Genomic DNA, 24,678 nt, shown 5'->3' with positions numbered 1-24,678 from the left:
GAAGAAGGAGGATCCTGGGAACTACAGGCCAGTCAGCCTCTCTTCAGGAAAAATCATGGAGCAGGTCCTCAAGGAATCAGTTCTGAAGCACTTAGAGGAGAGGAAAGTGATCAGGAACAGTCAGCATGGATTCACCAAGGGCAAGTCATGCTTGACTAATCTAATTGCCTTCTATGACGAGATAACTGGCTCTGTGGATGAAGGGAAAGTGGTGGACGTGTTGTTCCTTGACTTTAGCAAAGCTTTTGACACGGTCTCCCACAGTATTCTTGCCAGCAAGTTAAAGAAGTATGGGCTGGATGAATGGACTAGAAGGTGGATAAAAAGCTGGCTAGATTGTCGGACTCAACGGGTAGTGATCAATGGCTCCATGTCTAGTTAGCAGCCGGTATCAAGCGGAGTGCCCCAAGGGTCAGTCCTGGGGCCGGTTTTGTTCAATATCTTCATAAATGATCTGGAGGATGGTGTGGATTGCACCCTCAGCAAGTTTGCAGATGACACTAAACTTGGAGGAGAGGTAGATACGCTGGAGGGTAGGGATAGGATACAGAGGGCCCTAGACAAATTAGAGGATTGGGTCAAAAGAAAACTGATGAGGTTCAACAAGGACAACTGCAGAGTCCTGCACTTAGGACTGAAGAACCCCATGCACCGCTACAGACTAGGGACCGAATGGCTAGGCAGCAGTTCTGCAGAAAAGGACCTAGGGGTGACAGTGGACAAGAAGCTGAATATGAGTCAACAGTGTTCCCTTGTTGCCAAGAAGGCCAGTGGCATCTTGGGATGTATAAGTAGGGGCATTGCCAGCAGATCGAGGGACGTGATCGTTCCCCTCTATTCAACATTGGTGAGGCCTCATCTGGAGGACTGTGTCCAGTTTTGGGCCCCACACTACAAGAAGGATGTGGAAAAATTGGAAAGAGACCAGCGGAGGGCAACAAAAATGATTAGGGGACTGGAACACAGACTTATGAGGAGAGGCTGAGGGAACTGGGAATGTTTAGTCTGCAGAAGAGAAGAATGAGGGGGGGTTTGATAGCTGCTTTCAACTACCTGAGAGGTAGTTCCAGAGAGGATGGCTCTAGACTGTTCTCAGTGGTAGCAGATGACAGAATGAGGAGTAATGGTCTCAAGTTGCAGTGGGGGAGGTTTAGGTTGTATATTAGGAAAAACTTTTTCACTAGGAGAGTGGTGAAACACTGGGATGCGTTACCTAGGGAGGTGGTGGAATCTCTTTCCTTAGATATTTTTAAGGCCAGGCTTGACAAAGCCCTGTCTGGGATGATTTAGTTGGGGATTGGTCGTGCTTTGAGCAGGGGGTTGGACTAGATGACCTCCTGAGGTCCCTTCCAACCCTGATATTCTATGATTCTGTGATTCAATACACACAGGTCTTTCTCCTCCTCTGTCACTTCCAACTGATAAATTCCCATCTTCTAGCAAAAATTTTTGTTGTTAGTCTCTGTGTGCATGACTTTGCACTATTAAATTTCATCCCATTTCTATTACTCCAGTTTTCAAGTCCTCCATATATTCTTGTATGATATTCCGGTCCTCCTCCATATTGGCAATACCTCCCAACTTTGTGTCATCCACTTTGTGCCAAGGTCTTGAATGAAAATGTTAAATAAGATTGGTCCCAAGACCGATCCCAGAGGAACTCCACTAGTACCCTATGTCCAGCCTGACCATTCATGTTGCAGTATGACTCGTTGTAATCTCCAGTCTTAACTAGTTCCTTATCCACCGTTCACGTCTCGTATTAATCCCTATCTTCTCCAGTTTACCTAATTATTTCCCATGTAGAACTGCTTCAAATTCCTTACTGAAATCCAGGTAGATCCTTATTGCATTTCCTTTGTCTAAAAAATCAGTTGTCTTCTCAAAAAAAGATCAGGTTGGTCTGGCATAATCCACCTTTCATAAAAACCATGTTATATTTTATCCCAATTACCATTTATCTCTATCCTTAACTACTGTCTCTTTCAAAATTTGTGTACAATTGAGGTCAAATTAATGGGCCTGTAGTTTCCTGGGTCACTATTTTCCCCCTTTCTTAAAAATAGGTATTATATTAGCAATTCTCTGGTCACAGGGTACAACCCCTTCATTAAAAATCCTCCCTATTGGGCTTGTCATTTAGTGTGCCAATTCCTTTAATATTCTTGCATGGAGATTATCTGGGCCCTCCAATTTGATCCCATTAAGCTCTTTGGGTGTGACTTCCATCTCAGACATGGTAATTGCTACTTCCATATCCTCATTTCCATTAGCTACCTTACCACTGATCCAAGCTCCTCATTATCCTTATTAAAAACTGAGGCAAAGTATTTGTTTAGGTGTTGAGCCATGCCTAAATTGTCTTTAATTTCCAGCCCATCCTCAATACTTAGCAGTCTCTCTTCTTTCCTTGTTTTCTTTTTGTATATATGGCTATAGAACCTTTTACTATTGGTTTTAATTTCCTTTGTAAGGTCCAATGCTGCTCGCCTTTTGAGAGTTCTCACTTTCCCCCTACATTTTCTGACCTCCAAGAGGTAGCTTTTTTTTCTGATCCTTCTCATCTTCTATTCCTTGTAAGCATTCTGCTTTCTCTTAATAATCTGTTTGAGCTGCTTGCTCATCCAGTTTGCTCTTCAACCCTTTCCTATGAATTTTTTCCCCTTGCTTGGGATTCAGGCTTCAGGTAGCTTCTGAAACTTTGGCTTAATGTAATTCCAACCCTATTCCGCCGTCAGATCCTGGAGTTCTTCAGTCCAGTTCCCTAACTAATCCCCATTATTTTTTTAAAGTTTGCCCTTTTGAAATCAGTGACCCTATTTGCAGACCTATTTTTGTTTCTCCTTCCATTTAGTTTACCCTGGATTATCTCATGGTCACTCAAACTAAGGCTGTCCTCTGTAAGCAGCTCTTCTGTGAGGTCCTTGCCACTTACCAATACTAAATCTAAAATGCATCACATCTAGTTGGTTTGGTGTCTACTTGGTGAAGAAATCTATCAGCCATCACATCCAGGAATATCTGGGCCCTACTATTATTAGTAGCACTTGTCTTGCAATGTATATCTGGAAATTAGTCTCCCATAATCATACAATTCCCAATAGCATGTATTTCAATAAAAATATTAGTGATCTCTATCCATATGTGTTTCTTCATAGAATCTTGCCATCTAAAAGACTTATTGTAGCAACCAATTTTCTTTCAAACATTAACATTTTGTGTATTATACTTGACAGTGTAGAACCCTACAACCTATCCTAAAATCAACAAGACCGACTACAAGTGTTGCATTGGGTCGTAAAACAATCCAACCTCTCAGGCTCAGGTTAGCTCTTCTCCTCCTGCTCATAGGGTTGGCTCTGTACTGCACTCTTGTGGCTGCTGCCACCTAGCTGAGCTGTGCGTAGTGAGTGTCCTGAGGAGTCACACTGCTGCCCACTGAATCAGGAAAAGGAAATTGAATGCATAACATTGAGAGAGATCAGAGGCAACAAAATCTAATAAAATGATGATAATGGGGGATTTCAGTTACCCAACTGGTCAAGTGGCACTAACAAGACAAAGTCTGGAGAAACAGCTTCTAGACATTTTAAGTGATTGCTTCTTGGGACAGCTAGTTCTGAAGCACACTAGAAGAGGCTATTCTTGACTTTGTCTTAAGTAACACACACAATTAATTCAGTAACAGTAGCTGATCCACTAAGTAATAGTGACCACAATATATAATTAGGTTAAACAGCTAAAGGGCAGGTGATGCTTTAAAAAGTGATGTGAAATTTTAGAAAGAATTTTCAACAAAATGAATAGTTTAGTCAAAAGGTCCTTAAAATTAAAACTAAAGAAAGTAAAATCCATACAGGTGGCTTGGATGCTACTTAAAAATTAGTCTCACAAGATGTGTGTACTGCTAAACAAAAAGGGAACCATGAAGGTAAGGAGTAAGCCAAGACTGTAATCTCTTCAGAGCAAGGACTGTCCTTTGTTCTGTATTTGTATGGCACCTAGCACAATGGCGTCATTGTCTAAGATTAGGGCTTTTAAGCACTCAAGTAATACAAATAAATAATTTGAACACTAAATGGAAAGTTACAACAGGTTATTCAACCCAAAGAGAAATATTTCAAATTTTGGAAATCTGACCTTTATGAGGTGAAGCCAATAAACAGGAGCATAAATTACAGCCAGAATGGATTTCAAAGCTCAAATAATTTAGGGGTTTTTTTTAAATATAAATATACCTTAAGAGATTATTTAAGTATATATCAGAGGCAGGAAGCCTGAAAAACATCAATGGATTCATTGGATCACCAGAATTCAACCGAGCAATTAAGAAAGACAGGGACACTTGAAAAGCTAATTTTTTTAATTGGTCTTCACTGCTGAGAATGTTGGGCAATATTTGTTCTAGATCTGCTCTTTTCTGCTAATAAAGATGGTGTAAAGACAGAAAATCATATTGCCTCTATTTAAATCCATGGTACACCCACACCTTGAATTTGTGTGCAGATGTGGTCGCCCCATCTCAAAAAAGATCTATTGGAATTGGAAAAGGTTCAGAAAAGAGCAACAAAAATGATTAGGGGTATGGAACAACTGGCGTATGAAAAGAGATTAATAAGACTGGGACTTTTCAGCTTGGAAAAAGAGATGACTAAGGGGGATGTGATAGAGATCTATAAAATCATGACTGGTGTGGAGAAAGTAAATATGAGAAGGAGTAAATAACACTTCCTTAACACAAGAACTAGGGGCCACCAAATGAAATAGGCAGCAGGTTTAAAACAAAAGGAAGTATTTCTTCACACACCACACAGTCAACCTGTGGAACTCCTTGCCAGAGGATGTTGTGAAGGCCAAGACTATAACAGGGTTCAAAAAAGAACTAGAGAAATTCAGGGAGGATAGGTCCATCAATGGCTATTAGCCAGGATGGACAGGGATAGTGTACCTTGCCTCTGTTTGTCAGAAGCTGGGAATGGGTGACAGGGGATGGATGACTTGATGATTACCTGTTTTGTTCATTCCCTCTGGGGCACCTGGCATTGGCCACTCTGGGAAGACAGGATACTGAGCTAGATAGACCTTTGGTCTGACCCAGTATGGCCATTCTTATGTGTAGTCTTGGAGATAGTGATATCAGAAAAAGAGGTGCTGAAGCAAACTGAAAAAATTAAAAAATTAAAAAGCAGTGTAGTTGTACCGGTGGTGGTCCCAGTATATTAGCGAGACAAGATGGGTGTGGTAATATCTTTTATTGGACCAACTTCTGTTGGTGAGAGAGGCAAGCCTTCGAGCCACACACGGCTCTTTGTGGCTCTCATCTTTCACATTAAAAAGCAGAAAGTCATGAGGCCCTGATAATACATCCAAGAGTTCCAAAGAACTTAAGTATGAAGTGATGGAGATGCCTACAAAAATGTGTAATTTCTAATTATAAACAGCAACTGTTCCTAAGAATTGGAGGGTAGAAAATATTGTAGATATATTTACAAAAGGCTCCAAGGATGATCTGGGGAATTATAGACCAGTAAACTTTAAATGTGTACCTAGACAATTGGTTGAAATAAGATAAAATAATATAGAACTTGAAAGACCATGATATGATACAGTCTAACTAATATGGTTTGTGTATAGGAAAACTGTCTCACTAATCTCTTAGAATTCTTTTAGCTGGTCAATATGGTGGTGCCTAAAGAAGAGCCAGTGGATATAATTTTATTTAGACTTCCTAAAGGCTTTTGACAAAGTTCCACACAAGAGGCTACTAATTAGACATGGGCTGAGAGGCAAGATCCCTAGGAGACAGAAAGCAAAGAGTAGGATTAAATGGTCTATTTTTGTCATGACAAAAGGTTAACAGCGGGGTGCCTTAAGGTTATGTACTTAGTCCTATCCGATTTAATATATTTATTAATTCTGTGAAAAGGGGGGTGAGTGCAGATTACACAGAATTTTTTAGGTTAGTTTGCACCAGAGAAGATTTTGAGGAACTTCAAAGGGAGCAAAACAAGCTAGGTGATTGGGCAACATGATGACAAATTAAATCCAGTGTCAATTAAAGTACTCATACGCTTTCTCAGTTAACTGTAGCAACTCAAGAAAAGGGCTGAGCATCATTATATATAGCTAAATGAAAACTTCAGCTCAATGTGCAGCGGCAGTCAGAAAAGCTAACAAGATATTAGGATGCGTAAAGGATGGGATGATGAATAATTCAAAGACCATTATTATGTCTTTATGTAAATCAGTGGTGTGGCTTGGAATACTGTATGCAGTACTGAAATACCCATTTCAAAAAGGATATTACAGAACTAGTATGGTCAGGGACCTGGAAAAAATTATCATATAAAGAAAGATGAAAAAGAATTGGGAGTGTTACCTAAGAAATGAGATGAATAAAAAGGGACATGATAAAGATATATAAAATCATGAATGGTATACAGAAAGTAGATAAGAATTTTCTGTTGTCTCCTATCACAAGAACAAGGACTCATTCAGTGAAATTAAAAGGTTGGGAATTTCAAAGCTGATAAAAGGAAATACTTATTTATTCAATGTATAATTAAACCGTGGAACTCATTGTACAGGAAATTGTGGAGGTTAAGAATTTAACAAGAACTGAGAAGAGAATGGATATTTATATGGATATCAAGAATATCCAGAGTTATAATTAATAGTAGCAGTCTCAGAAGAGCTATTAAATTCATGCTTCAGAGTTTGTCAGTTTCAACCTATTAAAGATCAGGATGAAACTAAATGTGGAGGGCAGATTATTCCACATCTGCCTACCATGAAGTTCTTACACCTTCCTTTGAAGCATCTGGCGCTGGTCACTGTCAGAGAGAGGATAATGGATTAGATGGACATTGTGTCTGATCCAGCATGACCATTCCTGTGGTCCTGCGAAAGTATTTAATGAGGAACTGATGTCTTAGAAGTAAAAATGCTTTTTGCTAGTCTGCTAATTGAAAATATTAATTTCATAAAACAGTTCAAAATTATGTCACAGATATACGTCATCCTACCGTTATTGAATGTTGTCTTTATTAGGGTAAATTGGTGAACTTCTTCGTTCCACCCCAGCCTACTGAAGGAAACAAAAAGAAAAAAGCAAAGAAAGTGGAGCTTAAGTCAAAGGAGAAAGTACAGTATCCCAGTAAGTATTCATGGAGAGACAAAACCTATATAAAACAGTTTGCTTATTGAGGTTGTTTTGGCAACTTGCTAGGAGCACAAGGGTTGCACCTGATTTGTATGAAGGAAGCAGTTTACTGATGGCTTCATCTCTGATGCAGAGGGATAGTTTTCCTCAAGAATATAGCACTGCACTCTGGGAACTGTAATTGTCCTTACTAATAGATCCATTTTAAAGGTAAAACCAGTTGTGAGCTGCACTGTAGAACTCCATGCAGCACAGCTTTACCTAGAGTAGAACCATTGTAACAAGATGGTTTATTGACCAGACCAAAATATTGTACTTGCATATCCCTGTTAATAAAAACAAGACTTCTTTGTTTCCACTCTTATATGTACTCCTTAGACAGTATTCAATATCTTGACTAAAAAGTAATGGTCTGCAAAACTAGCTTGAGCAGGACTGCTTACTCTGTTGTCGAGCTTATTTTTTTTTAACCTTTTAATTCTCTTGCAGGCCATGCATTTACAGAGCTACATAAATACGTTTTCTCCCATGTAACTTTTCATTTTATCTGAACCCTAGTTTCATTCTGCATGTAGGCTTACGGGTGATGATATTAGCAGCTGTCAAGGAAATGAATGTGAAGAAGGGAGCTTCCATCATTGCAATATTTAAATATGTCAGTGCCATATATAGATATGACATACAGAGAAACCGACGTCTTCTCAAAAGAACTTTGGAAAAACTAATTGCAGAACAAGTAGTGGAACAGGTTAAAGGTCATGGTCTGGCTGGATCGTTCAAGTTGGGGAAGAATTACAAAGAACAAAAGAGGCATGAGAGAACCAAAAAACAGGTAAAACAAGAGCTGAAAGTATCAGTTGAGGCAGTCAAGTATCAGAGGGGTAGCCGTGTTAGTCTGGATCTGTAAGGCAGTGGTTCTTAACTCCAGGTTAAGAACCATCATCCCCTGGGGGTGCGAGATGCCCTTTCTGGGGGTGCAAGACATGCCATATTTTTTTAGAAGGTAAATCATCGAAAACACAAATTACGCACAGGCACAGAAGTACAACTACTTTGTTTCATCAAACCTATGTATTTATTAACATTATACATTTTTTAACCATAACTGTAATATACAAACAAAAAATATATCTGGGTTTAAAGAACTGATCTACTTCAATGATTTTGGTAGGGGGTGTGAGAACATAGTTTGAGAACCAAAGGGTGTAGGCTGCAGTAAAGGTTAAGAACCACTGAATTAAGGCAAATGTTGCATGGAGCTGTTTTATTTTTGCCAGTTACATGCTGCCAGAGTGATGCTATTTAAAGGGCTCCCCATTAATGCTTGCTTGATGGTACTGACTTTTAAACAAAAAACAAAAACCTGAAGCGTTTGCTTTGAAAACAGAAATAAAGAATTATAATATGTAGACTGTACCAAAAAGAAAAACAAAAATAAAACCCAAAGTAGGTCAAATTTTGGGGTTAAAATCTTTCACTATGTCCTTTATAAAGTTTTGAAGCTCTTGCTGTAAGGGTTGGCAGATGTTACAGTTTTATGACCAGGAGGTTTATGAAACACTTTGAAAAATCCTAAATTAATATTAAGTACTTGGTCCCCAAAACCCAGCCCAAACCAGAAGATATATGTTATGTTAACAGTTTACTCCCGAGATGGCTATACTTTCCTCATCAAAGAGGGGAAAAAAAATTTTAACTGACAGTTTAACTTTATTTTTTAGACAACAAGGAGTCCTGGAAGGATTCAGAAGACATCTTTGCCTAATGCTAAAACTCAAACCAAAGAATCAGCAAGTAGGGTCACATCTTCAGAAAAAGTCAAACCACCCTGGCTGGTGGACATTCCCGCAGAAGAGCATGACTACTGTACAACTAGCAAAAATAACAAAAAGTCTGAGACAGGCCAAAGGACCTGCATAAAAGAAGAAAATCTTCAGCCAAGAGTTATGGACTTGGAGTCTGCTGATTTGCAAGGCGATCTCATGTTCAGTGATTCCACCAGTCCTGTCCTCAGTGAATGTAAAAATACAGATGATGTAGAAGTCCTAAAGGACCAGTCCTCAGACTCCCAAGAATGTGCTGGCAGTGTCATACAGCATGCCAGTTCCATTTTTCCGTTCAACACCTCTGACTATCGTTTTGAATGCATTTGTGGTGAGCTTGGCTTGGTTGACTGTAAGGCCCGTGTGCAGTGCCTGAAGTGCCACCTATGGCAGCATGCTGAATGTGTAAACTACAAAGAGGAAAACTTGAAGATTAAGCCCTTTTATTGTCCCCATTGCCTAGTAGCAATGAAACCAGTTTCTACAGGCGCCACTCTGATAATCTCTCCAAGTTCCATCTGCCATCAGTGGGTGGATGAGATCAACAGGCATGTGAGATCATCTTCCCTTCAAGTCCTGGTAAGATGATTTCATCTTATCTTCTCATACCTAGATTCACAGATTGGAAGAGGAAAACAAGCTTTCCTGTTTCATCAATTCCCAGTGGGTTTATAGAGTCATAGAGTTTAAGTTCAGAAGGGACCACCAGATCATTTAGTCTGACCTCGTGTACCTCCTGTACAGGCCACCAACACCACCTAGCATCTCTCCACTAAACTCAGTAACTGAAATTAGATCAACGTGTTACACAGCCCACAGAAGACTAGGCCATTATGTGTTACAGGGAGAGAATAGGAGTAACTGAGATGCACCAATGCCCAAAGCCCCTGCAGTGGCAGCGAAATGATTACGTGAGATACACCCAGATAAATCCTGGCAGGTGACCCGCACCCACACACTGCAGAGGAAGGCAAAAAAACCCCAATGTCACTGCCAATCTGACCTGGGGGAAAATTCTTTCCCAGTGTCCCATATAGTGATCAGTTATATCTTGTGCTTGTGAGGTAAGAACCAACCAGTTAAGCACGTGAATGAGAGAATGCTCAGTGCCTCCTCATCCCATCCCGTGTCTCATGTCCAGCCATGGCCATCTTTGATGTTTCAAAAGAGGGAGACCAAAAATCACCGCAGAATACATTGGGAGGAGAGGGGAAATCCCTTCCTGACCCCTGCAGATGGCTGGTTGAAACCCTAAAGTGTGAGCTTTTAGGAATATAAGACACAAACCAAATTTGGCAGAAGACTGGCCTTTGTGTCAGAGTTTTGTATTTCACCATCCGTCTGAGAATTCTCCCATATTTGGCCAAGTTATAAACTTCTGAAAAATCTCAATTTGCACATGCTTCGTGGAGGTTAGAGTTTGGCAGCTAAATTCTCCTAAGATTTTGTCTGCACTTAGCAATCTATCCCCTCACAGCTGCCACATACCAACCAGATCATATTTGCCCTGTCACCATAGAGTGACTAAACATGTTCTATCCTGGGGCCACAGAGGCTACGCAGGATTTATCTGCAAATGCTTCTGGTTGGCAGAGACTGTTGTGACACAAGACACAGGAAATAAGATCAAGGAAACTGGAAACTATACATTGTTACAGTATCTGGTTAAATTCTAGGAGTATGGCATGTACAATCTGAAATCTAACAATGTTAATATTTTAAAGTACTCAAAGTATACATAAAAGTTTTAAGTTTACAATATTTATTGCATTTTCCTGCAGATGTAACATTTTAACACTGTGAAATACATCTGTTACAAGCCTCAATTTATCTTATGAATTTAGGTTTTTTCCCCTTTCATCTACTGTATGCTTCACAGAAAGGATCACATTGAAAATGTTGAGGTAAAAGAGAGACAGATACACACGTTCTGTTACAATAAATAATAAAGATACTTTTATTATAAGACTTCTGGTGGAAGGTCACTAAAGGAGATTTATGGACTTTGTTGGTGCTTTTGCCACCGTCTTTCATGTTCGTTCCATGTGCTGCATTGATTCTGTTTGGAGATTCCTTGGAAGATAGAAATAATAGTCTACTCAAGTTCACACTTTGTTCCTGTTCCTAAAGGTGTTTGACTGCATGTTTCTGTCTTTGACTATTCTACCATGATATTCTGCTGTAGGAAAAACGTGCATGTTTTAACAGTTGCTTCCATAATGTTGCTGCATGTTAAATCCATGTTAAAGTAGCTAAGCTCAAATACAGCTGTCATATGAAGTACAAAAATCCTTTTCTTCTCTGGGGGTGAGGGGGCAATCAATTGGGACACCCTATTTCCTTTCAATTGTATAATTTAATAATAATCTTGAGTGCAAATGTTCTTTGAGTGCTTGCTCATGTCTATTCCATGCTTAGGTGTGCACGCACGGGCATGCACAGTCTCCAGAGAATGTTTTTCCCTTAGTGGTATCTGTCGGGTTGGCTGTAGCACCCTCTTGTGCTGTGTGCTGGTAGAAGGGGCCCAGTTAGCTTCACACCCTCTAGTTCCTTCTTCCTGCCTATGATTGTCACTGGAACAGCTCCTCTTCCTTCGGCAAACTCTTACTCAGTCTTCGTTTAGTCCTTTTCTCTTGTTTCCCTATCCCAGCTCTTCAAGTTCACAGTTTGGACTGTTGTAGATTAGTTGTATATAGTTAATTGGCATTTCTCGCTCTGTTAGTGGAATTTTGTCTGCCCCAAGTGCCTGGGCATTCCTTGACCCCCAGATTTCAAGTCCTGGGCCTCCTGCAGCAAGCCTGTGCTTGTGAGTGACCCACACTTCAGTTGTCTGAAGTGCCTCGGAGAGACTCATATCAGGGACCACTGCCAGATCTGTTGGGACTTCAAGCCCCGTATGAAGAAGGACAGGAAGGCCATCTGGAAGTCCCTCCTGATGGAGGCAGCACTCTGTCCCTCTTCGGAGCTAAGCTGGTCCAACTCAGCACCCAGTGCCTCTGTGTCAGTACAGAGTGCTCCTCCTGCCATGAGAGACTCTCGGCACCATTCACCTTCTGAAGAAAAAACTTGAGAAGCAGCTCGAGAGGGGACGTTCCCTGAAGAGGGTCAAGCACGGGGAGCACAGTGGAGACAGTGTCTAGCCCCTCCTCTGCCCCTGTTCTGAGAGGGGCAGTGTCAACTCTGCCTTGTAGGCAGGCTCCGTTGAGTCAAGTTCCAGACTATCCCATTCCTTTGGAAGGGCAATACGGTACCAGCAGGATTGCAGTACCATGTACCCCGGAAGCGTTGCTTGTGGCCAGAGACCTGGCTTTTGGTGCCACTGTCACCATCAGTACAGGAGTCAGCGACATCAATACCAGGGAGCAGAAGGGAGCATGTGGCCCCAAGTGCCAGTTCGGTAGCAGCCTCCTCAGGTACCTTCTAGAGGGAAACCATCCCTACTTGCCCCAATGCAGGTCTTTTCTCCCTGGCATCAATGTATACCACCCCTCCATGGTCCCCGGAGGAAGGTTTGTCATTGGTCTCAGAATCATAGAATATCAGGGTTGGAAGGGACCTCAGGAGGTCATCTAGTCCAACCCCCTGCTCAAAAGCAGGACCAATCCCCAATTAAATCATCCCAGCCAGGGCTTTGTCAAGCCTGACCTTAAAAACTTCTAAGGAAGGAGATTCCACCACCTCCCTAGGCAACTCATTCCAGTGTTTCACCACCCTCCTAGTGAAAAAGTTTTTCCTAATATCCAACCTAAACCTCCCCCACTGCAACTTGAGACCATTACTCCTTGTCCTGTGCTCTTCTACCACTGAGAATAGTCTAGAACCATGCTCTCTGGAACCACCTCTCAGGTAGTTGAAAGCAGCTATCAAATCCCCCCTCATTCTTCTCTTCCACAGACTAAACAATCCCAGTTCCCTCACCCTTCCTCATAAGTCATGTGTTCCAGACCCCTAATCATTTTTGTTGCCCTTCGCTGGACTCTTTCCAATTTATCCACATCCTTCTTGTAGTGTGGGGCCCAAAACTGGACACAGTCCTCCAGATGAGGCCTCACCAATGTCGAATAGAGGGGGACGATCACGTCCCTCGATCTGCTCGCTATGCCCCTACTTATACATCCCAAAATGCCATTGGCCTTCTTGGCAACAAGGGCACACTGCTGACTCATATCCAGTTTCTCGTCCACTGTCACCCCTAGGTCCTTTTCCGCAGAACTGCTGCCTAGCCATTCGGTCCCTAGTCTGTAGCTGTGCATTGGGTTCTTCCATCCTAAGTGCAGGACCCTGCACTTATCCTTATTGAACCTCATCAGATTTCTTTTGGCCCAATCCTCCAATTTGTCTAGGTCCCTCTGTATCCTATCCGTGCCCTCCAGCGTATCTACCACTCCTACCAGTTTAGTATCATCCGCAAATTTGCTGAGAGTGCAATCCACACCATCCTCCAGATCGTTTATGAAGATATTGAACAAAACCGGCCCCAGGACCGGAGTGGAGAAGTGGAGTCATATTTCCACTCGAGGAACCACAGCCAGTTCTCCACCCAGGCAGCCCTACCAGTCAGTGGACCCAGGTACAGGGGTACTGCCAAGCACTTGGGACTGGCCTATGTAGATGCAATGGCCTTTTTGGAACCTGTGGGGGTTTCCTCCTATGCAAGAGCCCTCTTTCAGATGCTCGAAATCCGTAGTCTCGGAATGAAGTGCCCCTATCCATATGACCGGCACCCGACATGGACTCTGGTACCAAGCATCAGAACCTAGATTTATGGGACCCAATTGTTGCAGAAGGTGAGGAAGAGGACCTCTTGACTGGTGCAGGACTGTTCTTCCTCCTCACCCGGATGAGGGAGTGTTTGGGGCGTGTTTGTCCTCCTGCACAGTGACTTAGTAGTAGCTCACCAGGAGCTATTGAAAAGAGTGGCCTCGAACCTTGGGCTGGAAGTGGAGGTAGAGTCCTTTCATAGCCTGGTTGATATCTTGTCTGATGCAAGCCCATCGAAGGTGACCTTCCCTCTCAATGAGGCCATTATTGGACCGGTTAAAGCCTTGTGGCAAACTCTGTCCTCCTTGTCTCCCACCACAAAAGAGACCTAAAAGAAGTACTTTGTTCCAACCCCAGGCTGCGGGTACTTGTACTCTGATCCCCCCCGGGGTCCCGAGTGGTTTCAGTGGCCAATGAGAGGGAGAGCAAAAAATGACCTCGAAAGCAAAAGATTCAGAGACTAGACCTTTGTGGTAGAAAGAGGGTCTACAGCTCCGCTTCTCCAACCAGCAGGCGTTGCTGGGGAGATAACGGTTTTAATGTTGGAGTCGATGATGAAGTTCAAGGATTCTCTTCTCCAGGAGTCCAGACAGGAGTTCTCCACTCTGGTGGAGGAAGGGAAGTCTGTGGGCAGAGCCTCCCTGCAGGCTGCCCTGGATGCGGCAGATTCGGTGGCTAGATCCATGGTTTCTGCAGTGGTCATGAGCAGATGCGCGTGGCTTCAGTCCTCGGGTCTACCAGTGGAGGTCCAACAATCCATTCAGGACCTGAAGGTACTTTGCTCTTCCCTGCGCAAATGGATGCGAAGCTTCACAGCCTGAAGGATTCCAGAGCCACCCTCAAGTCTCTAGATCTATATGCACCAGCGCCTTCCAGGAAACTTCAGGCCTCAACAACTGGTCCACTTCCCAACTCCATCGCTGTGCCAGGACCTGCTTTAGAAGTGAAACAGGTTATAAAAACAGACATCCCACCCACTTTGGCCTTGCTGACAGGCCCTCACAGACATTCCAGAGGATCCAAGCAGAACTTTTGATGGGGAGTTCGAGTGCATTATGCCGGTTCCTGTACTGGATCCTGCCCCACTTTGGTTTTTGAACCATTGCTCTTGCTTCAGCCAGGCATGTTCCCATATCACCTTGGACTGCTGGGTAAGGAGTATGGTGGAGGAAGGTTATACTGTCCAGTTTATTTCCATTCCTCCCTCCCACACCCCTTTCACATCCCTCTTCAGGAACCCTTCTCACGAGCAACTTTTGGCCCAGGAGGTGCAAGCCCTCCTCTGGGTTTGGGCTGTGGAGGAGGTACCTCAGAGTTTGAGGGGAAAAGATTTTTATACCTGTTGTTTCCTAATCCTGAAGGCCAAAGGGGGTCTCGGATGCACCCTAGACCTGAGTTTCCTCAAGAGTTCTCTGAAGAAACTGAATTTTTGCATGGTATCTCTGGCCTTCATTATCCCCTCCTTGGATCCAAAGGACTGGTATGCTGCCTTCAACTTAAGACGCCTGTTTTCACACCTCCATTTTTCGGCTTCCAGGCAATGTCATCCCTGATATCGTAGGTCAGTGCATGCCCTGTCATGACAGCCAGTTTTTGCCTCAGATTATTGGATCATATGGCTGCATGCACGTACATAGTACTGCTTGTGAGACTGTGCCTCAGACCCCTTCAAGTATGGCTGGACTCTGCGTACTCGCCAAGCCGTCATCATTTGGACACGGTGCTTACAGTTCCTGCCCAGGTCCTCGCCTCTCTAGATTGGTGGAGGGACTCCTGGTCGGTAGGCTTGGGCAGTCCCTGACTATCAGTATCCCTAACCTTGGATGCGTCCGAGCTAGGTTGGGGTGCTCACCTTAAGCAACTCAGAACTCAAGGTCTGTGGTCCCAGGAGGAACTTTCCTTACATATAAATGTCAGAGAACTCAGAGTGGTTCACCTAGCATGCCAAGTGTTTATACTCTAGATTGTAGGCAAGGTTGAGTGAGTCCTTACGGGCAATACAACAGCAATGTTTTACATCAACAAGCAGGAAGGGGCATGCTCTTCTCCTCCCCTCCCCGTCCCCCGTGTCAAGAGGCCATTCACTTGTGGGAATTCTGTGTGAAGCACTCGATCCACTTCAAAGCTTCTCACCTTCCGGGAGCCTGGAGCAATCTGGCAGATCACCTCAGCAGATCTTTCTCCTCTCACCACAAGTGGTCCCTTCACCCCGGTATAATCAGGACCATCTTCTAGCAGTGGGGGACTCCCCTCAAAGACCTGTTTGAAACCAAGCAAAACAGAAAGTGTCAGCAGTTTTGCTCTCTACGTGGGTGCAGCCTGGGCTCGCTTACAGATGCCTTCCTACTCCATTGGACAAAGCATCTGTTATGTGTGTTTTTGTCCCCCTTCCCCCCCCACCCCCATTCCTCTCATGCACAAAGTCTTACTCAAGGTCAAGCAGGATAGAGCAAAGGTTATTCTTATAGCCCCAGCATGGCCACACCAGCACTGGTTGGGCATCTTATTAGACCTGTCAGTAGCGATCCCAGTGCCGTTTCCTCCCCTCCAGACCTGATCTCACAAGCTCACAGCCGATTGCTCCACCTGAATGTCAAGGTCCTCCACTTGACTGTGTGGAAGCTCCATGGAAGCGGAGCTGGCCTGTTTGGAGTAAGTCGGTAGGAAATCATCTACTAGAGTGACTTACCTCGCCAAGTGAAAGCGTTTCTCCTTGTGGTCATCCCAACCAGGCATCTCACCTGGTAGGTCACCTCTCCACTCAGTTTTGGAGTATATGCTTCATCTGAAACAGCAGGGCTAGTTGGAGCGCACCTAGCAGCCATCTTTGTTTTTTTTCACATAAAATGTCCATTCACTTTAAGGGCTTATAGAGATTATAACCACAAATTAATGAACCCATTCCACAGTGGGACCTAAACCTGATCCTGTTAAGACTCTCAGGCCCTTTGTTTGAGCAGCTGGTATTGTGCCCCTTGTCGTACCTCTCCTGGAAGGTCACCTTCCTATTAGCGATTACCTCAGCCAGGATGGTCTCGGAGATCAGGGGCCTTATTTCAGACTCCCCGTATATGGTGTTCTTTAAGTACAATTTCTCCCCCACTCCTGTGTTCCTCCCAAAGGTGGTTACGTGCGTAATAACCACTCTATATTTCTGCTAGTATTCTTCCTGGAATCGCACAAGAATAGGGAGGAGTAGCGCCTTCACACATTGGATGTTAGGCAGGCCCTCGCCTTCTATACACAAAGGACCAAACTGTTTTGTAAGCCCACGCAGCTCTTCCTGGAAATAGCAGACAGGGTGAAAGGCCTACCAATTTCGGCCCAAAGAATTTCATCCTGGATCACTTCCTGCATTCGCATGTACTGTGACCAGGCAGGTGCTCCACTTCTTGCCATCTTGACAGCTTACTCGAGAGCTCAAGCTTCCTCAGTCGTTTTTCTGGCCCAGGTCCCAACCCAGGATATTTGTAGAGTGGTGACTTGGTCATTGGTGCATACCTTTTCGTCCCGCTTTGCTATCACGCAGCAGGCTAGAGGTGATGCTGCGTTTGGTAGAGCAGTCTGCATATATGTGAACTCCAAGCCCACTTCCTAAGGTTCCACTTGGGAGTCACCTAACATGAAATGGACTTGAGGAAGCACTCGAAGAAAAAATGGGTACTAACCTTTCCGTAGCTTCTGTTCCTCTAAATGTGTTGCTCATGTCCATTCTGCGACCCATTCTCCTGCCCCTCTGTCAGAGTTAGCCAGTAAGAAGGAACTGAGAGGGTGCGGAGTCAGCCAGGCCCCTTATATCGGCGCATAAGCGTGCAGCACCAAAGGGTGCTAGAGTTGGCCCAACAGATACCATTGAGGGAAAAAATTCCCTGACAACTGTGCGTGTGGTGCATCCATACCTCATGTGGAATGGACATGTGCAACACATCTTGAAGAACAACAGTTACGAAAAGTTTAGTAGCCATTTTTTATGAACTGACACTGCATAATGCAAAGAACATTTTTAAGTGTGTGTTCTGTAAAACTATAAAGAGCTCTTACACTTTATGAAGTATTTCTTATCTTCAGTCTTTGCTCTCATCTTTGTGTATATAAATGTGTGTAGGTGTATCAAGGTGTGAAGAAACATGGCTTCTTGCAGCCTCACATGTTAGCAGAGCAGGAGGTAGTCATCACCACTTATGATGTCCTTCGCACTGAGCTTAACTACGTGGACATCCCACATAGTAACAGTGAAGATGGGCGCCGTTTCAGGAACCAGAAGCGGTATATGGCTATCCCAAGTCCCTTAGTAGCAGTGGAGTGGTGGAGGATCTGTCTAGATGAAGCACAGATGGTTGAATGCACCACTGCAAAGGTGAGGAAGTCTCCTGGGCATGCCTGTATTGAAAAGATTTGATAAGATTATTGTAACTTAAAGAAAAAAAAATAAGATAAAGCTGCTTCTTTACTCTTAATGTGTATTAAACATAAACTTGTCCTTGTAATCTGTTCTTCAGAAGTACTAATAGTTTGCTTCCTCTTGGAGATATTTACTGTTAAATGATTCCCCATTGAAGTTTTGGCATGCTATGATGTGTATCTAGCTCAAAAAGTATTTAACATAATTTATACCAACAGTTTAAAGAACTAGGTCATCATGTTGTATACAGTGTTTGATAGTTTCAAAGAACGCATTAGCCTGTTCAGTGACCTGGTTTAGAGGTATTAATATGTCCTTTAGGTCTAGAAACTATAAAACAGTCAGCAATGACTTGAGAAGCTCTTTAGGCTCATTCTAGCAGTTTGTAGAGAGAGATTATTTTAGTTAGTGTGTGTCCACCCCGTTGCCCAAGGTAGGGAGATAAAAATGCCAACAGAAAATCCTACTCACATAACAATTTAACCCCAGTTAACTTACCTCCTTGTTGTAAACACTTCATCCAGTTTGAATTAGATCTGTGATAGATCTCATCAGCTGTCAAGTGATCCATTTGTTTTTAAAATAAAAGCATAATGAATCTATATATACATACCAGAGCCCTTCCGTGTGTGTGCGTGCATGTGTGAGGGGGGAAAAAACACAAGTGTATCAGTTCTGCTTGCATATCTATCAGTTTTCTGTAGTACAGGGGTTCTCACTCTTCCATATGTAAATGTCTTAAGTGTGTATCACTTCCACTTTCCCAAATGATTATTTAACATCCATATGGCAAATACATCAATTGCTTACATGTAAAAGTAATGTCAGGGAAGTATTTAATGTAATTTTAGTTGTCTTTTAATGGTAGTTACAGCTAGAAACAAAGAGGAGAGCCAGGACCATATTTACAGCAAACTCTGTCTGGAACATGCAAGGATTACAGAGGTAGCAATCTGAGACCTGTTGCTCTGGATCAGTTCCTTTCTTTTACATGTAAGCAGATACTGTAGTTACCACACATGTAGGGAAATCTGTGTGTGGAACCAAAGTTCTTACTTCTCTTACTGTACTAATGACCCTGATGTTTCTCTTCATCAGCCGAGGCACAATATCTTCTTTCCCATCCTTTATTATTATTTAATGAAAAAACTATCTGTCTCTTACCTGTCAACCAAAAATACTGCTCTCCACAGGCAACTTAGATGAGTAGCACAGTTGCCAACTTTCAGATGGTAAATAAGCATCCTGACTTTCACAGTAAGCCAAAAATCAAGCTAATCCCATTTCAAAACAAGGCTAAAACAAGTCAATCCCTAAGAACCCCAACATTCTATGTGACTAGATCCCCCCGGCGTGCAGTCTGGGACTGTGGTGGGCCCACTGTGCACCCTGATTCTCTTCCCCGCCTATTTGCCCCCCCTTGCTCCTGCTTGCCGGGAGCCAATCCAAAAAAAAAAAAAAGCAACAAGCTACAAGCCAGAAACTAGCCATCAAGCAACTCACAAGCCAATTAAGGAAAAACAAGCCCAATTTCAGCCTTTTTTTCATGGGTTTGGCATGTCTGGTGAATAGTGTTTTGCAAGGCTGACAAATACAATCATGGTTCTTCAGAGTGAGTGAGCTTTTTCTTGTCTCTTGTGGTCTTTTCGTGTTTTTCTACTTATTGCTATTCCTGTCTTCTCTCATTAGGCTGCAGAAATGGCACTCCGTTTGAGTGGAATCAATCGCTGGTGTGTCAGTGGCACTCCTGTGCAGCGAGGATTAGAAGGTAAGCTTTGTGTAGTAGTGTAGTCTGCGTGGGTTTTTTTCCCCCAATGAATTGGGGCTCCAGGAAAGACAACTAAACTTGCCAATTTTGATATTCCTATTCTAGATTCCTGCAGTAGATATTTTGTATTCCTAGAGAAGAATGCTTATAGTTTGTAAGTCTTAATTGATTTCCTTTGTCATAATATTAAGACGCTATTGAAGGAGTGAAACTCTACTGAATTACAGCCACTGCTGGGGTGGTAGGCAATAAGCAATTGGTGCATTGCAGGTTGCAAAATAATGATGGAGAGCAGTATTTTTTTTTTTTTTTTGGTAACAAGATCCTAGGGAAAACTAACTCTTATGGAAAGTGTCATACAATCTTTAAAGTTATACAGAACAGACAGGACCTTAATATTTAAGGTCTCAGCTGAAAGACTACAGCACATAGTAAATTGCATGGAGCTTCATCTGTTTTCTGTAGAAGAGTGATGAACTGAGTCTGCTTCTGCGGTTTAAGCACTTAGGTATTTCAAACCTGGTGACATTACGTTACTGTGTGCTATTTTAGAATGCCACACCAAAAAAAACTTCTACAGTAATCTTCTTCTTTTGTCAGATCTATATGGCCTAGTGCTTTTTCTTGGAGTTGATCCTTACTGGGTCAAACATTGGTGGGATCAGCTTCTGTATCGACCTTACTGTAGGAAAAATCCTCAGCCTCTCTACAACCTAATTGCCAACATAATGTGGAGATCAGCAAAGAAGGACGTGATTGATCAAGTAAATATGGACTTTAAAAAAATTGCATGTAAATAGCACTTTCAACAAAAACATTTTTATGTATTTATTTTATTTTACTTTGCAGATTCAGATTCCCCCTCAGACAGAAGATGTGCACTGGCTTCACTTTTCTCCTGTGGAGAGACACTTTTATCATCGTCAACATGAAGTGTGCTGCCAAGATGCGCTAGCAAAACTCAGGAAGATTTCTGATTGGACTCTTAAACTTAGCAGCTTGGACAGGAGGACGGTCACTTCTATTCTGTACCCTTTGCTGCGGCTGAGGCAGGCCTGCTGTCATCCACAAGCTGTTCGTGGGGAATTCTTGCCATTGCAGAAAAGGTGAATTTTACCACTGCTTAAATTGAGTGCTGAGGGCTTGATCCTACACTCATTGAAATCAATGGCAAAGCTCCCATTGAACTTAATGGTACGGGATCAGGGGCCAATGTTGTTACAGTAAGTCAAAAATTATACCTGCCAGTTGAGCCACTTCGCAGCTATGCTGCATCAGGCATGATCTTACCTGACGTCAGAAGCTGAGAAGGATGCAATAAGGTTATTGACACGGTCTCCCACAGTATTCTTGTCAGCAAGTTAAGGAAGTATGGGCTGGATGAATGCACTGTAAGGTGGGTAGAAAGTTGGCTAGATTGTCGGGTTCAACGGGTAGTGATCAATGGCTCCACGTCTAGTTGGCAGCCGGTGTCAAGTGGAGTGCCCCAGGGGTCGGTCCTGGGGCCGGTTTTGTTCAATATCTTCATAAATGATCTGGAGGATGGTGTGGATTGCACTCTCAGCAAATTTGCGGATGATACTAAACTGGGAGGAGTGGTAGATACGCTGGAGGGCAGGGATAGGATACAGAGGGACCTAGACAAATTGGAGGATTGGGCCAAAAGAAATCTGATGAGGTTCAATAAGGATAAGTGCAGGGTCCTGCACTTAGGACGGAAGAACCCAATGCACAGCTACAGACTAGGGACCGAATGGCTAGGCAGCAGTTCTGCGGAAAAGGACCTAGGAGTTACAGTGGACGAGAAGCTGGATAGGAGCCAGCAGTGTGCCCTTGTTGCCAAGAAGGCCAATGGCATTTTGGGATGTATAAGTAGGGGCATAGCGAGCAGATCGAGGGACGTGATCGTCCCCTCTATTCGACATTGGTGAGGCCTCATCTGGAGTACTGTGTCCAGTTTTGGGCCCCACACTACAAGAAGGATGTGGATAAATTGGAGAGAGTTCAGCGAAGGGCAACAAAAATGATTAGGGGTCTGGAACACATGAGTTATGAGGAGAGGCTGAGGGAACTGGGATTGTTTAGTCTGCAGAAGAGAAGAATGAGGGGGGATTTGATAGCTGCTTTCAACTACCTGAGAGGTAGTTCCAGAGAGGATGGTTCTAGACTATTCTCAATGGTGGAAGAGGACAGGACAAGGAGTAATGGTCTCAAGTTGCAGTGGGGGAGGTTTAGGTTGGATATTAGGAAAAACTTTTTCACTAGGAGGGTGGTGAAACACTGAAATGAGTTGCCTAGGGAGGTGGTGGAATCTCCTTCCTTAGAAGTTTTTAAGGTCAGGCTTGACAAAGCCCTGGCTGGGATGATTTAATTGGGGATTGGTCCTGCTTTTGAGCAGGGGGTTGGACTAGATGACCTCCTGAGGTCCCTTCCAACCCTGATATTCTATGATTCAATTATTCCTACTAATTCCTAGGTGCCTGAGAAAGCGATTTTGATTGTTCTGTATTTGGCACTCTTCCAGGGATTGACCTTTTACTATGATGACGAGAGGCACTATACTGATGGAGTTACCATATTTATGATGGGATACAAAACTGAGATCCTAAATTCAGTGGAATTTATTTTGTCTTCAGTGTTTGCTGACAAACATTGCGCTAGAGCATGAGCACTTGAAAAATTAAACTGACTAGGAAAAAACAAGAGAGCCTATTTAGCCTGCAGGATTCACTGTCTAAAAGAAGAGTTATTCACAAGGTGAATAAGCAGTACAATATAGGTTTTTTTAAAACATTGTTTTAAATAAACTGTTAATAAAGAACTTCTGTGTTTTAAAATAAATTTAGGGCTAGACTTTCAAAATCTGTTTGCATACTTTTGTGTGCACACTTGTAAAGATCTTTCTCTCCCCTCACATGCAACCCATAAGGCAGAGGTGGGCAAACTATGGCCCACGGGCCACATCCGTCCTGCCCAGCCCTTGAGTTCCCCTGCCGGGGAGGCTAGTGCGGCCCCTCCCTTGCTGTCTCCCCTCCCCCGCAGTTATAGTGCTGAGCGAGCAGCGCTCTGGGCTGCGGGGCTGCATGCTCCTGGAGGGCAGGATGGCAGCGTGTCTGGCTCCAGCCGGGTGGTGCAGCTGCCAGACATTCTACTCTGAGCGGAATGGTAAGGGGGCCAGGGCTGGGGGCCAGTCAGGGGATAGGGAGCAGGGGGCGGCTGGATAGGTGTGGGAGTCCTGGGGGGCCTGTCAGAGGGTGGTTGGATGGGGCGGAGGTTCTGGGGGGGTGTTCAGGGGATGGGAAACGGGGGGGTTGGAAAGGTGTGGGAGTCCCGGGGGGCCTGTCAGACAGCGGGGGTGTGGACAGGAGTTGGGACAGTCAGAGGACAGGGAGCAGGGGGGTTGGATAGAGGGTGGGATCCCAGGGGGGGCAGTTAGGGGCCAGGGGTCCTGGGAGGGGGCGGTCGGGGACAAGGAGCGGGGGGATTGGATGGGTTGGGGATTCTGAGGGGGGGCAGCCAAGGGGCGGGAAGTGGAGGTGTCGGATAGGGGGCGGGGCCAGGCTGTTTTGGGGGCCCAGCCTTCCCTACCCAGCCCTCCATACAATTTTGCAATCCCAATGCGGCCCTCGGGCCAAAAAGTTTGACCACCCCTGCCATAAGGCCATCACTGCACCAGCCCTGTCTTTAGCCAAAAACGGTTTAATACTGCTCCTTTTGGAGCAAGTGAGTGTTGCTCTTTTGGCTAGCAACAGTGAGTTGCTAGAGAGAAAGGTATGGGTGCATAATCCTATGCCAGGGACTGAGAGCATTGGCTTTTCTGCATTTTTTTTTTAAGCTCTTGCTGCCACAGGCAGGAAAGAATCAAGCTTGGCCCTTAATGTGAATGTATTTCTGCTGTTTTCAACCACCTTTTCTTTTGTTCCTCTCTGCTCTCTTCACGCATTTCCTGTGTCTCTTTCCCTCTGTGTCCTGCGTCCCTCCTCTCTCTCCTGACAGGGCACCTTCAGTGTAGAATTATGTCTGCTGTTGTGCAATAGCTATAGAAGCAGACAATCTGTTGTAGGATTTTCCTGCCTGATAGTTTTAAAGCTGTGGAAGCATGGGTGGAACATGAGAAATACCAGTACTCCCCCAATCCATAGCAAGTTACTGTTTGAGTACTGCTGAACATTCCAATGATGTACAAGTGCAGCATGCAAGCCATGCTGCTGAATGCACCAGGAATATCCTAGCACTGCACTGATTTCAGTGAAATGTTAATGAGTACAGCAGCATAGCAATTGCAGTGGAAGACAAGCAATAAAAGATGAACCCCCAGTAAACACACTGTAAGAAAAGACAGTGTGGAGATACCGTTTATATATTTTCTTGTGAACAAGTGCTGTCTGTAGCAATGGACCATTCCCAGAACATGCAGAAGATTTGGCTTATGGCTTCCTTTATTTGCATGTGAATAAATAAGAATTCAGTGCCAGGTATTGTGGTGAATAGGAGAATTGGACTGAAACAAGGAAACTGACGCCTGGAGTGTGTTCTATGAGAGTGTTAATTTTCTCATCTAGTAAAGGCAGTGAGTAAGGCTGTCCAGCCATTCCTAAACAGGATACTTTTTAGGTTTTCCTAGAATTTCAACTGAATCAGGAACTTCTCTTGAAATTGATTATTAGCCTCAGATTGTTCAAAGTAAATGAATTAAGGGCTTGTCTACACTTAAAATGCTACAGCGGCACAGCTGTAGCACTTCAGTATAGATGCTACCCAT

At 43.7% G+C, this 24,678-nt stretch overlaps 1 protein-coding gene across 4 annotated transcripts in view; it reads left to right on the top strand.

The window, feature by feature from the left end:
* The window catches only part of SHPRH (SNF2 histone linker PHD RING helicase), a 140,199-nt gene that overhangs the window by 39,799 nt on the left and 75,722 nt on the right, over nucleotides 1-24,678 (top strand). For 3 of the 4 annotated variants that reach the window (XM_077813173.1, XM_077813171.1, XM_077813172.1), the window contains 7 exons: nucleotides 7,051-7,156; nucleotides 7,738-7,994; nucleotides 8,884-9,564; nucleotides 17,852-18,103; nucleotides 19,838-19,916; nucleotides 20,517-20,680; nucleotides 20,766-21,022. In XM_077813173.1, coding sequence (XP_077669299.1) covers nucleotides 7,051-7,156; nucleotides 7,738-7,994; nucleotides 8,884-9,564; nucleotides 17,852-18,103; nucleotides 19,838-19,916; nucleotides 20,517-20,680; nucleotides 20,766-21,022 — 1,796 coding nt within the window. Of the gene's footprint in view, nucleotides 1-7,050; nucleotides 7,157-7,720; nucleotides 7,995-8,883; nucleotides 9,565-17,851; nucleotides 18,104-19,837; nucleotides 19,917-20,516; nucleotides 20,681-20,765; nucleotides 21,023-24,678 lie in introns of those variants that run through there. The other variant, XM_077813174.1, reaches the window with a different exon arrangement.

The sequence above is a fragment of the Eretmochelys imbricata genome, chromosome 3 (assembly GCF_965152235.1).
Source record: "Eretmochelys imbricata isolate rEreImb1 chromosome 3, rEreImb1.hap1, whole genome shotgun sequence".
NCBI lineage: Eukaryota > Metazoa > Chordata > Testudines > Cheloniidae > Eretmochelys > Eretmochelys imbricata.
This window is presented reverse-complemented; position numbering and strand designations above follow the sequence as displayed.